General features: G+C 40.7%; 1 protein-coding gene across 2 annotated transcripts in view; it reads left to right on the top strand.

The window, feature by feature from the left end:
* PAPSS2 (3'-phosphoadenosine 5'-phosphosulfate synthase 2) overlaps positions 1–13404 on the top strand; it is a 100085-nt gene that overhangs the window by 52155 nt on the left and 34526 nt on the right. For both annotated transcript variants that reach the window (XM_033942871.1, XM_033942872.1), the window contains exon 4: positions 9065–9203. In XM_033942871.1, the coding sequence (XP_033798762.1) occupies positions 9065–9203 (139 nt within the window). The remainder of the gene's footprint in view (positions 1–9064; positions 9204–13404) is intronic.

The following is a 13404-nucleotide window of genomic DNA, read 5'->3' on the forward strand; positions in this document are numbered from 1 at the left end:
AGAGTGGGAGCATAAGCCTAAAATATCCAAACAAGAGCAATATCTAGGGCCCTTTTAACTATCTCATTCACCAAAAACAGACAATCTGTAGGGGGAAGGGATTCAGATATGGGATTCCTGGTAAGTAGCTTTTAGTGGTTCTCTCTCTCTCTTCATCATCCATTTCCTCTCTGGCTTGTCATGCATTTCCACTCATCCATAAATCCACTGCTACCCGCAGAGCTCTAAAGTAGCTGTTATAAGGAAAAGTGGAGAAATAGCATAATGTTTAAAGCTATGGGCTAAGAGTCAGGGAAGGCAGGTTCAAAGACCACCATCAGTCCCTTGTCTCAGGTTCAAAGATATACTCGTTACGCTCATGTTACCCCTCTCCTCGCTTCACTGGCTCCCTGTCCATTTCCACATACAATTCAAACTCCTCTTACTAACCTACAAATGTATTCACTCCGTAGTTGTGCTGCCCGATTCGCGATTCGAACCGATTCTCTGATTCACTTTGGGTGAATCGATTCATATCGGTTTGTTTTTTAAGAAAATCGGACTTACTGATTCGTCGGTTTGCAAAACCGGAAGTTACATCGAAGCAAGGACTCCGGTGGCAGAGGGAAAGCCCGAACGGGTCTCTGGTGCAGATCGGCGGCAGCAAGGCTCTCTCCTTCCCAGCCGCAAGTATTTCTCTTCTCCTCCCTGGCCAGGCAAAAGCAGCGGTAGCGAATGGAATTCATCACCCTACCGCTACTCCGGGCGTCTTCTCCTTACTGCACCACTGCTGCTTAGAAAGGGCCCTGAAAGTAGACCCCAGAATGCATCTTTAAACGTTGATTGGACTTTTCAAACCTATACCCCCAGCCCCTGAACGGTGAAGGTTTTCAAGTGACTAGTTCTGCTTTTGCTCGCTCACGCACTTATGCTCTCTCCTTTCTGTGTTGCTGTCCCATGTGTGATTGATCTGTGCATTTACAAATCATTGTACTATAACATTACAAAATCAGCTTCATCTTTCTTCTGGACTTTCCCTGCAGCGGGTCCAGCCTTGGGTATTGATTTTAATCAAATGAATTAGGCTAAGCAAACTATTCACGTAGGTCTCAGCCTGACTCTGCTTTTCACTCATTGCTAACTGTGGCATACTTAAACCCTTCTAGCTTGAGGTCACTGAGTGGAGACTAGACTTTGCATGGGTGACTGCCTGTTATTTTGAACTAATTTCCTGCACTGGAAATGAATCCGCCAATGGTATTGTGCTCTGTGCTGCCTTCGCCTCTTAAGAAATATTTCTGGAATACAATATTCTATTTTGGGCGGTACATCCTGGATGGGTGCAATGTGAGAGTGAATTCCAGAAGTGCAAAGGTTAATTGTATGGTTATAAGTGAAATGCCTGGTTTTATATGTTGAGATGATGTTACAGGATCTTTAAAAACTAGATGACTTATTCCTTGATGCATCAAAGATTTTTAGACATAGTGCCTGTCAGCCGGGACTTTTCTGGGCCGTGTCATTTTCCTGTTTGTTTGTTTGTTTCCTGTTTGTTTGAAGTTTTAGCATGGTCATCAACTTAGGGCAGAGCCAATTTTCTTGACTCCTACTGTCTATTTGTCAAACAATCATCATGAAGTCCCCTGGAGATCACAAACACTGCAATTACAGCCAGAAACAAAATCTGCTTTATAATTCGTAAAATATAGCTTTCTGGCTCTGATAAATCCTATGTCAGATTGGCTGGTGCCTTTTGCATATTGGGATTTGAATTTTTTTCTGAAGATAATCAATTAAATATTTAAACCTCGATAGAAAAGCTTGTAATTTTGTCTCTGTACAGCTAAAATTCTGATAAGAAACTTTGGTAAGGATAAGGGATTCCTCTGGATAAAAAAAATAAAAAAGGTAGATGGAGGGAGAGGGGAGATGGGAGTTGGTGGACTGGAAGAGAGATGGGGAGAAGATAGATGGAAGAATTGAACTTGGTGGAGTGGGAGATCATGGAGAGGGGAGATAGGGGAAAGATAGAAGAAATAAGAATCTAAAAACAGGAGAGGGAGAGAGATGGTGGACAATGGGATTTAGGGAGGAAAGGAACATAAAGGAAGAGAAGTTGGACACAAGAGATGGTCCATAGAGGGGGGGATAGAGATACTGGATAGGAGGGTAGTTGGAAAGAGAAAGGGAGAGATGTTGGATGGCAGGATAGTTGAGAAAAGGAGAGATGGTGGATCTGGGCAAGAGACCCTGGCAAGCAAGTTATCAGAAGAACGTTTGTTGCAGAGCCTGGGACCAACATGATTTGAAAAATGGCCAGACAACAAAAGGTAAAATAAATAATTTTATTTTCTGTTTTGTGATTATAATGTGTCAGATTTGGAAATTGTATCCTGCCAGAGATGAGCTAGGATTTAACAAAGAGAGGAAAAGTCTTTTTTGTTTGTTTATTTTGTTTACACCATACCACCAGTGTGGGTAGGAGAGGACGGAGGCTATAAAATAAATTCACCAGGATGTTTGGAAAAAACACCCAATTTTGCAGGAAAATTGAATCAAAAAATTGATTCAATAGGCTGAATCGAATCAAAATATTTTTTTCCTGAATCGGGCAGCACTACTCCGTAACTCCTCAGTATCTCTCCTCTCTTATCTCACCCTATACTTATTTATCAAATAAGTCTCTCTTGGTACCCTTCTCCTCTAATGCCAACTCCTAACTCCGTTCCTTCTATTTTGCTGCCCCATATGCCTGAAACAATCTGCCTAACTCGGGCTCCATCTCTGGCTGTATTCAAATCCAGGCTGAAAACATGTAACCTTTTAACTGGCAGATAGTGAAACGGCTGCTTTACGTAACTTGATGTTGAACGAGAGAGCAACAGTGCCAAGTAATAGGCATTTGGAGAGGTGGCCAGTCAAATACGCGCAAGACAAATGCGCACAGTCATATACGTGCTGACAATTGCGCGATACAGATCTCCCGTGAGAGCCATAGAAAACACATGTTGCTTCTGAGCAACAATGCCAAATAAAGGGTTAATACCTAACCTTACCAACATGTTAAGCACCTATATCTGTTTCATTCCCTCTATAGTCCCCTACCCTATCTGCCTCATCACTCCCCTTGTAATTCCCTACCTGAGCAGCATGTATAGATTCACCTTTTTGTCTTGTGTGTCATAATTAGATTGTAAGCTCTTTCAAACAGGGACCGTCTCTGGCATATTTAATGTAAAACGCTGCATGCATCTGGTAATGCTACAGAAATAATAAATAGTAGTAGTAGACTTTGAATATCTGGTTATGGTTAAGCTGGTTAACTCTTAGCCACTTAAGTTGGTATTCATTGCTTAAGCTGCCATGGCTTACCACATAAAAATAGTACAAACACTTATGCGGTCCAATTTATGCGGCAAATTTGGCCATTTAAGGACTAATTATCATCACTTAAGCAACCAAGTGCTGACTCCGTCCCAGGTCCGCCTCCACCATAGTCAGCCTTGTGTTCAATGCTAACTGCGAATAGGGTAATTCCATGTCAACTGGTCCAGTTTCAATTTTAACATCTTCCCACACATACAAAAAAGCAGTCCAAATAAAGGGGCCCCTAACTCTGGACCTAGTTGAGGCCATGCCCCAAAACTCGAGGTCCCAACATCTTCCCTGAAAAAATGTAATCAATTTCTGAGATAGTCGAGTGGGGAGCCCCGACCAAGTGATTTAAACTTTTAGCGGTTAGCTAAATCACTTTTTGAATATCAAATGTCTGAGTGCTGCTTGCTTTGCTTTCATCTTTCCCATGCTATGGAAAGCAGCTCAAGTAAGGAGGGAGGAAGGCATTATAGAATGGCTACGGGCAATGGGGAAGACAAAGATTTGCTGACTCGCACACTATGTAGAAGCCAACTTGTGCTAAACGGTCCTTTTTCTAGTACTGTGTAATGGTGCATTTCATTGACACGGAGTATTTCAGCAAACCGCATGTTCGAGTCAGCTAAGATCACATGCGATCTGAAATAAGTACAACTTGAAGAACTAAGTGCCCAGAATTAAGTAAAAAAATAATAGAGAACATCTGTCATGGATTTTAAGGAAATACACTGGATTCTCCTGAGACATAACAATCTACTAATACTGAAATTTGAGTTCTTAAAAATGTAAGCCAAAGAGAAAAGATATGAACTCTAGCAAATTGTAGCCAGGATTTCCTGTGCCTAGTTAGCCTGCACATGCACACACACTGCCAAACTTAACTTCAAGATATGCTTGAAAAATATGTGAGATTCAGGCCAGGCATGTTGCACTGGTCCCAGAATTACAACCAGGTTTTACTTCCATTGCTTTCAATGCAAATAAAACCTGAATGTCTCAAACTGTCCTCCTTTTTCTGGAGCCATATGGTAACCCTAAGAAAAACCCATGAGCAGTGATCATGGATTTTTCTTAGGGTTATCATATGGCTCCAGAATCATGGAAGCAATGGCTTGTAATTTAAAATAATCTCCTGATGCAGCCGTAGGGCGAAACAGGGCCTGTCGGGATATTTCTATTTAAATAAGACTGAACTGAAATTCTCCAAGAGCGGTGGATTGATACCGCGCTAAATCTTAAACTGCAACTGCGGTGATTTTGCACTGTCGGAAGGAAACTTTAAGATAAGTGCTTACTTTTTCACAAAATTTTAAATAATAGTAAAAATTTAAATAGTCAAAAGGAAAATAATATAAATAGTGAATGTATAACGGTACAACATAAGACCAAGGATGTATTTCTCTATGACAGTATTATTATTGTCATAGATGATTTCACAGGATTTTTCCTGAGAAACACTGAGGTCTTTACCGTTTTCACAAATTGAATAGTGTATGGCACTTGGTTTCTGACAGTATAAGTCTATGAATATCAACTTGGTGTGTTATAAATTTTGAAGATATTCAGCTTGTATTGTGAATATTAATTGTAATCCAGAAAATGGAGGACAGTTTGAGACATTTGGGTTTTACTTGCATTGTCAATGATGTGAAATGCACAATCCACTGGTGCCTTGTTCTGAATGGAGAACACAGTGAAGCAGTGCAGAAAGTTTGCAGAGGCTCAGTGCATCTCATTCTTGTAATAAGTGTCCCTTCTACTACTGAAAACCATGATTGTTGTGGTCTGCATGTCTTAAAATGCCACTAGCCTATAGCAGCTAAAAGCAGGAGAAAATCAGAAACAAATAACAGAAATCTTTTGGGTAAGGGAGATTAGTTCCAGGTGGAAATATGTGGAGAAAATAAAGCTGTTTTAGACATTGCTGTTCCTCGTTTGGGGAGTGTATGTACATAAGCACAGGTTATGGAAGTACCAAAACTCAAGGATTTGATTTAGTATATGGCTCTTTGGCTCAGATTCTATAAACGATGCCATCATCGTCGCCGGCCTAAAACATGGCAGACGATTGTGTGTCAATCATGCAACAGCGCCCTTTTATAGAATCGCGGCTTCATGAAACGTAGGGTTTTCCAGGCCTATGTTTCTGGTGCCTACCTTTCACATGAATCACGGCTACAGAGGCGCTTTATAATGCCTACCAAGAAGACTGACCCCGTGTGTCCACAGAAAGGCAAGCAATCCAAACAAAAGACGCTGTGGAAAATGATGTTCCTGATGTAGACTTTATTGATTCTTCAGCAAAAATAATCCACAATGTGATATATGAGGAGGACCCAACCCGGTCCATGTTTCGACCAAAATGTATTCCTCAGGAGTCCCAAGGGAATCCTGCTGAGGATCTTGTAGATTATATGATCGAAAATCCCGCTTTTACGATATCCTCTGCGGACCTGGTATAGAATTCGTAAACAATGGTTTCCGGAATGCCACTATTTTAGTTTTACAGCTATACTCTAGGTCTGCAGACTGCTGACTCCTGGCCTGCTTTAATACGTTGGCTAAATCCTCTCTGTGTACTTTGAGCCAGTTGTGGGCCGGCCGGCAGTTACTGTCATGGGATGCTTTACAGGAGGAGTTTGGGTTATTTAATTCAGAATCTTTTTATTATACCCAACTTTGCGATTAGGTGGCTAAAAAGGCTAGAGAGGAGCTTTTGCTTCCCCTTACTTATCTAGAGCAAGCCTTTAAAAAGCCACCTCAGAGAGGTTCAATTTCTTTTGTGTATCAGGCACTTTTAGGACGGACTAATCCCATTAAGTTTTACATGATCGCTGGGAACAAGTTCTAGGGGACAGTTTGCCTTTGGATGCCTGGAAGCATTGTTTTTAGGCATTATTGAAGGTTTCGATATATAGTAATCTTAATGAAAATGGGCACAAGATTCTTTATCAATGGTATTATACACCCCATCGTTTGCATAGAATTTATGCTACAAGCTCTTTGTATAGGAGAGATTGTGCAATGGTGGGTGATTTCTATCATATTTGCTGGTCTTGTCCAATTATATATCGGTTTTGGACATGCCTTTTATATATTTTTCAATTGATAACTGGAGAATTATATCCCCAGGATCCTAAATATTGTCTTTTGCATCTGAAACCTTCATATATATATATATAAGCACCTCCACATTTTGACTTGTCATAAGTTTACTGCTGGTAAAGTGTTGATAGCTTCCCATTGGAGAAAAAATTATGCACCTTCCTTGATTCATTTGCTAAGGAAACTTGACTTTATTTGTTTAATGGTGAAACTTTCAGCACTGCGACGTGGCAGACTGCAGGTTTTCCATAAGACCTGGGATATATATCTACAATGGAGAGAGACATCGCCATCTTCATCATTTTCCTGATTCTCTTCTGGACATTTGTTTTCTATACTGGACTTTTTCATTTGGATATTTTCTATTTTGGGGTTATGATTTTTTTTTTTTTTGGAGGGGGCACCAAGGGGGAAGGGGTGGGGGAGTCATTGGGGAATTGGGATTTTCCTTTTGTTGTATTATTCTATGTTTTTGATGTATGTATGGCTTTGGTATTTTGTATTGGTTATATTTTGAAAATATAAATATATTCGGAAAAAAAAAAATAAAAAGATTGAAAATCCTTATAAAGTAAGGAAAAGTTCGGTGGGCATGTATGGCTTCAAACAGAAAGTGGATTATTTTGCTGAAGAATCAATAAAGTCTACATCGGGAACATCATTGTCCATAGCGTCTTTTGTCTGCATTGTTTTACAATGCCTGACACCACTTCCAGCATCAGCCACCCCTGCAGTGGCATTGGGCATCATAAAGCGCCTCCGTAGCCACGATTCATGCGAAAACTAGGCACCGGAAACATAGGCCTTGAGATCCCTGGCCAACAATTCCGGTGCCTACAGTAAAGATGTGCGCAGAATTGAATCGGTTCAGCGGACGGCCACCAGGATGATCTCGGGGCTCAAGGGTCTCTCGTACGAAGAGAGACTGAACAAATTGCAGCTCTACACTCTCGAGGAACGTAGGGAGAGGGGAGACATGATCGAAACATTTAAGTACCTCACGGGACGTGTCGAAGTGGAAGATGATATTTTCTTTCTCAAGGGACCCTCGGCCACAAGAGGGCACCCGCTCAAACTCAGGGGCGGAAAATTTCATGGCGACACCAGAAAGTATTTCTTCACAGAGAGAGTGGTTGATCATTGGAACAAGCTTCCAGTGCAGGTGATCGAGGCAGACAGCGTGCCAGACTTTAAGAATAAATGGGATATCCATGTGGGATCCCTACGAGGGTCAAGATAAGGAAATTGGGTCATTAGGGCATAGACAGGGGGTGGGTAAGCAGAGTGGGCAGACTTGATGGGCTGTAGCCCTTTTCTGCCGACATCTTCTATGTTTCTATGATGGGTCATTTGGCCTTTATCTGCCATCATGTGTCTATGTTTCTATAATCAGAAAGTTCTATGACATCACAATGCAGGTGTAAAGAGCCTTAGCCTATAGGAAGAGGAGATGCAAATGTTAAGAGCCTTAGCCAATAGGGAGAGGAGGAGAGAGTGTTGATCATTGGAACAAGCTTCCAGTGCAGGTGATCGAGGCAGACAGCGTGCCAGACTTTAAGAATAAATGGGATACACATGTGGGATCCCTACGAGGGTCAAGATATGAAAATTGGGTCATTAGGGCATAGACAGGGGGTGGGTAAGCAGGGTGGGCAGACTTGATGGGCTATAGCACTTTTCTGCCGTCATCTTCTATGTTTCTATGTTACCTTTCATGAAGCCGCGATTCTATAAAACCCAGCAGAGTGGAGGAAGTAGTCTAATGGTTAGAGCAGTTGGTGATAGCCAGATAAATGCAGATGCCTTTTTTTTGTTTGTTTAGGCACCTGCATTTTTTTGGTAAAACGCTTTTATTTTTTTTTAAACGGCGTTTTGCACTTAAGTTAGGCGCTGGTAGGGATATTTATAAAATATGAGCCTTTGTGTGTATCAAAGCAGTTTACAATAAAATAGGTGGTCTAGCTGTAGCAGTAGAAGGGTCCTAAACATGGGAATAGTAAAAATATAACAATGGGATGGTCACATCAGGTTCTTGGTTCATAGACAACGGCGCGAAAGACAAAAGCGTGCGCCGACAATTGAGCGCAGTGCGCGCTGCCGCGCCACTGTAAATTACAGTTTTTAGGTGCTCCGACGGGAGGTTTTATTGGGGAACCCCCCCAGATTACTTAATAGACATCGCGCCAGCATTATGGGGGGTTTAGGGGTTGTAACCCTCCACATTTTACTGTAAACTGAACTTTTTCCCTAAAAATAGGGAAAAAGTTAAGTTTTCAGTAAAATGTGGGGGGTTACAACCCCCCACAACGCGGCGCGATGTCTATTAAGTAAAGTGGGGGGTTCCCCCCCACGCCCCCCCCCGTCGGAGCACTAAAAACAGTAATTTAGAGCGGTGCGGCGGCGCACGCTGCGCTCAATTGTCTGGGCGTGCCTTTGTCCCGGCGCGCTTTTGACCTGACACCCAGGTTCTTTGAGCTGATTGAAATAGGCTACTGGGCTTGATGGACCATTGCTCTGACCCAGTAAGGCTATTCTTATGTTTCAAGCTTGAAATTAGCACCACATTTTAACGCCACATGTCTTTTGCTGCTCTTTCTCTACACAGGATCGTAACAAAGCACAAAGCATTCACGACAATGCTGGACTCCCATTCTATGAAATATTTGTGGACGCGCCCCTGGACATTTGTGAAAAAAGAGATGTGAAAGGACTGTATAAAAAAGCCAGAGCCGGAGAAATCAAGGGTACGGTAGGCAATACCATACATATCTTCTCATTTTCATAGGCATGCTGCCATAAATTAAATACTTTGCATTACCCATACAGCAACATGGAGCAGAGTGGTGGAGTAGTCTAATGTTTAGAGCAGTGGGCTGCGAACCAGATAAACTCTGTTCAAATCTCACTGCAGCTGCTTGTGATCTTGGGCAAGTAATTTAATCTTCTACTTCCTCAGTAAAAAGTCAGATTGTGAGCTCTCCAGGGACAGAAAAATGTCTGTTGTACCTGACTATACACTGCTGTACAAGGGACCGCTGTAAAGTTCTCAGCCCAGCCAAGAAGAGAATGATGTAGAACCATGAAATTTACAAGTTATTCCACACTTTTTTTTTCAATGAAGCAAATGCATCTAGTAAACGGGCACAAATATAGGGAAACCAAGCCATTGTGACATCACAGATGAGGTTGGCTCGTAGGCATTGGTGGAATGAGACATTATGACATCAGAATACGAGGGGATGCTGAAAAGTTCTCAGCCCAGCCAAGAAGAGAACGATGTGGAACCATGCTCATTGAAACAAAAAGTGTCAAGAAAAGTGTGGAATAACTCGTAAGTTTCATGGCTCCACATCATTCTCTTCTTAGTTGGGCTGAGAACTTTTCAGCGGCCCCTTGTATTGTGATGTCATAATGCCTCATTCCTCCAATGCCTAAGAGCCATCCTTATTGGTGATGTCACAGTGGCTTGGTTTCCCTATACTTGTGCCCATTTGCAAGATGCATTTGCCTCATTGAAACGAAAAGTGTCAAGAAAAGTGTGGAATAACTTGTAAGTTTCATGGCTCCACATCATTCTCTTCTTGGTTGGGCTGAGAACTTTTCAGCTGCCCCTCGTAATAGCAAAATGTCTAAGCTAGGTGGAGGCCCGCAGGAGCCTAAACACAGGTGAGACTGGATGGGCTGCAGTGCCACCATTTTATGGAATTGGTCCCACTGTCAATGGGCCAGTGAAAAGAAAACTGAATGCTGTCTCAACATCCATACTGCCTAGCACCCACCCATGTAAACCTCAGGCCCCACCAAAAAAAAATCAGTCCTGGCTACACTATTGCACCCAGCAAAATTTTATCCTGAAAGGAAAAATATTTGAAAGGATTAATAACATAGTAACAGAGAAAGGAAAATGGTACAACTAGAGGGCATAATTTGAGGTTGCAGGGAGGAAGTCTTAGGGCTCCTTTTACTAAGGTGTGCTAGCGGTTTTAGCGCACGCTTAGCACACGCTACAATGCCACGCACGCTAGATGCTAATGCCTCCATAGAGCTTGCGTTAGTATTTTCCGTGTAGCGTGTGGTTTGCGTGCGCTAAAAACGCTAGCGCACCTAAGTAGAAGGAGCCCATAGGAGTAATGGTAGGAAATTATTTTTCACAGAGAGGGTGGTAGATGCATGGAATGCCCTCTCGAGGAAAATGGTGATAGAATTTTAAAAAGAGTGAGATAAACAGAGTATCTCTAATTAGAAAGCAAATGGTATAAATTAAAGGACGAGGGCCAGTATTGGACAGACTTGTATGGTTTGTGTCCCATACAATGTTCCCTCTAATTTATCATAGGCTGTGTGCGCAAAAAATATCATCTGTGCGCATTTTAAAGAAAAACTAAATTTGTGTGCACTATAAAAATGATTGCCAGAGGGCCCGGAGTTCAGTTATGGGCATTTATGGATGGGTCTTCTGTGCTTTGTGTTGCCTTCAACTGCGGACCGTGTCCCGGTGCCTCACAGGTGAAGACTGAGCAGAAGTATTCATTTAGTAGTTCGGCTTTATCGGAATCTGCTTCCACGTAACTTCCGTCCGGTCTTCTAAGGCGTACTATCCCGCCAGTTGGGACAGGGTTTGAACCCTGGCTTGTGAAACATAGTGTACAAACACAGCAAGGAATGGAGAGCATTTATTTATTAATTTAAAACTTCAGATTGAAGAAAAGTGATAAGATTATACCTTATTTATGGGAATTACACTGGCTACCTATAGAAGGGAGAATACTTTATAAATTCTATTGTATTCTATTTAAAATGCAGTTTGGAGAAATTCCTGATTATATGCCACATCTTGTTAAATTTTCTAATAATCCATCTCTGAACCTAAGAAACAATGATACTTTTCGGTATCCAGTGATTAGGAACATTAGATAAAATAAAACTTTTAACTCCACATGGGCATATCAAGCAGCAAAACTGCAGAAAGCAATACCAACTAATATTAACCAGCAATCTAATTTTAAATGTTTCAAAAAAGACCTAAAGACATATCTATTTCATGAATTTGTTATTAACAATTCCTAAATATTGTAACACTAGTTTTTAATTTGTATCACCATAATTACTTATGTAAATAGCTGTGAACATCATGGAGGTATTGGTGGTATATAAATAAAAATTGTATTATATTATACTATAGTATTTGCAAAAATAAAAAATAAAAAAACGGTTTACATCAATTAATCACAATCCTATTAGGCACTCTATAATATCAATCCACTCAAAGGTTTTTCAAAATATTGTTTAAATTTATATCATGCCTTATGAAGCAGCTTATAATACTTTTAAAAGACACAAGGGGAATCTCAGAATGCCACTTATCCGCTGTTGATTCCTGCAGTACAGTGTGGCAGCACTCGTCACTGGCTCACCCAAATGTGTCCTCTATTCTATTCTAATCTCTTTTTTTCTCTTTTTTTTATATTGTGTCTTTTAAAAGTATTATAAGCTGCTTTGCTTCATAAGGCATGATATAAATTTAAACAATATTTTGAAAAACCTTTGAGTGGATTACATCAATTAAAACATACATTGTTATATTTCGATCTTACTTCAAATTTAGGAAATTGTTGAAAACTTATTTATTCGACAAATTTGTATGTTAACTTTTAACAATATATTAGTGATGATGTATTTTAAATAGGTATAAGTATTTTATTGAATTGTATTTCTTTACTGAAATGTTTCAGTTTTTTCTTGTTGTAAACCGCCCAGAACTATTGGTGGGGCGGTATATAAGAAAATTAATTATTATTATTATTATTATTTTTATAAGATAAAAACAAACCATATCATAAAATCTACATAATTAAACAGTTTCTTCTCTTCAAATGTCAACTAATAAATCATAAGATTACAATAGCAAACCTAGTTAAGCAGATTCTTTTCTTCAAATGCCGACTAATAAATCACAGAAATGCAGTAACAAATAGCTGAGGTTTTAACCTTTTCTTAAACTGAAACCGGTTTACACACAGTCGCAATTGGCCTACTAGAGCATTCCACATTTTAAAACCAGCAATGCAGAAAGTTGTCGCTCTAGTTTCTGCATAATTTTCCTGCGCTATTGGAATTGATAGCTTTTGATTTTGGATCGTAAAGATCTATTAGGCTGATAGAGTACCAAAACTTGTCAAAAGTACCATGGGGTTTAACATAAGAACATAAGCATTGCCTCTACTGGGTCAGACCAGAGGTCCATCATGCCCAGCAGTCCGCTCACGCGGCGGCCTATCAGGTCCAGGACCTGTAGAGTATCCCTTCTAGCCCCTTTTGCTTCAGGAAATTATCTAATCCCTTCTTGAACCCCAATACCGTGATAGATGCATGGAACAGTCTCCCAGAAGAGGTGGTGGAGACAGAGACTATGTCTGAATTCATAAGGGCCTGGGACAGGCCCTTATGAATACCTCAGAGAGAGAAAGAGATAATGGTTACTGCGGATGGGCAGACTAGATGGGCCATTTGGCCTTTATCTGCCATCATGTTTTTATGTTTCTTAGAGGGTATGGGTCTTTCCTATACAAAGTATGCTGACAATGTCCAATTATTTTTAAAATGAGTGAAGGGGGCGAAAAGCTGATATCAGAGGTGAATGGCTATATTGGAAAAATCAATGATTGGATGCATGAAAATGGATTTAAATTGAATGTTGATAAAACAGAAATTATGATTATCTCAGGACAAGCAGGCAGGTATTCTGTTTGATGGTAGTCTGGTGGACCAAAAAAACAACTTTATGTTGCACCCAAAATACAACTGGTAATTACATTACATTACATTAGGGACTTCTATTCCGCCTATACCTTGCAGTTCAAGGCGGATTACAAAAGAGCTAACTGAACATTTCCAGTGAAGTTACAACAGTTTTGGGGGGGGGGGTTTTGGTTACAAGGGAGGAGA

The sequence above is a fragment of the Geotrypetes seraphini genome, chromosome 4 (genome assembly GCF_902459505.1).
Source record: "Geotrypetes seraphini chromosome 4, aGeoSer1.1, whole genome shotgun sequence".
NCBI lineage: Eukaryota > Metazoa > Chordata > Amphibia > Gymnophiona > Dermophiidae > Geotrypetes > Geotrypetes seraphini.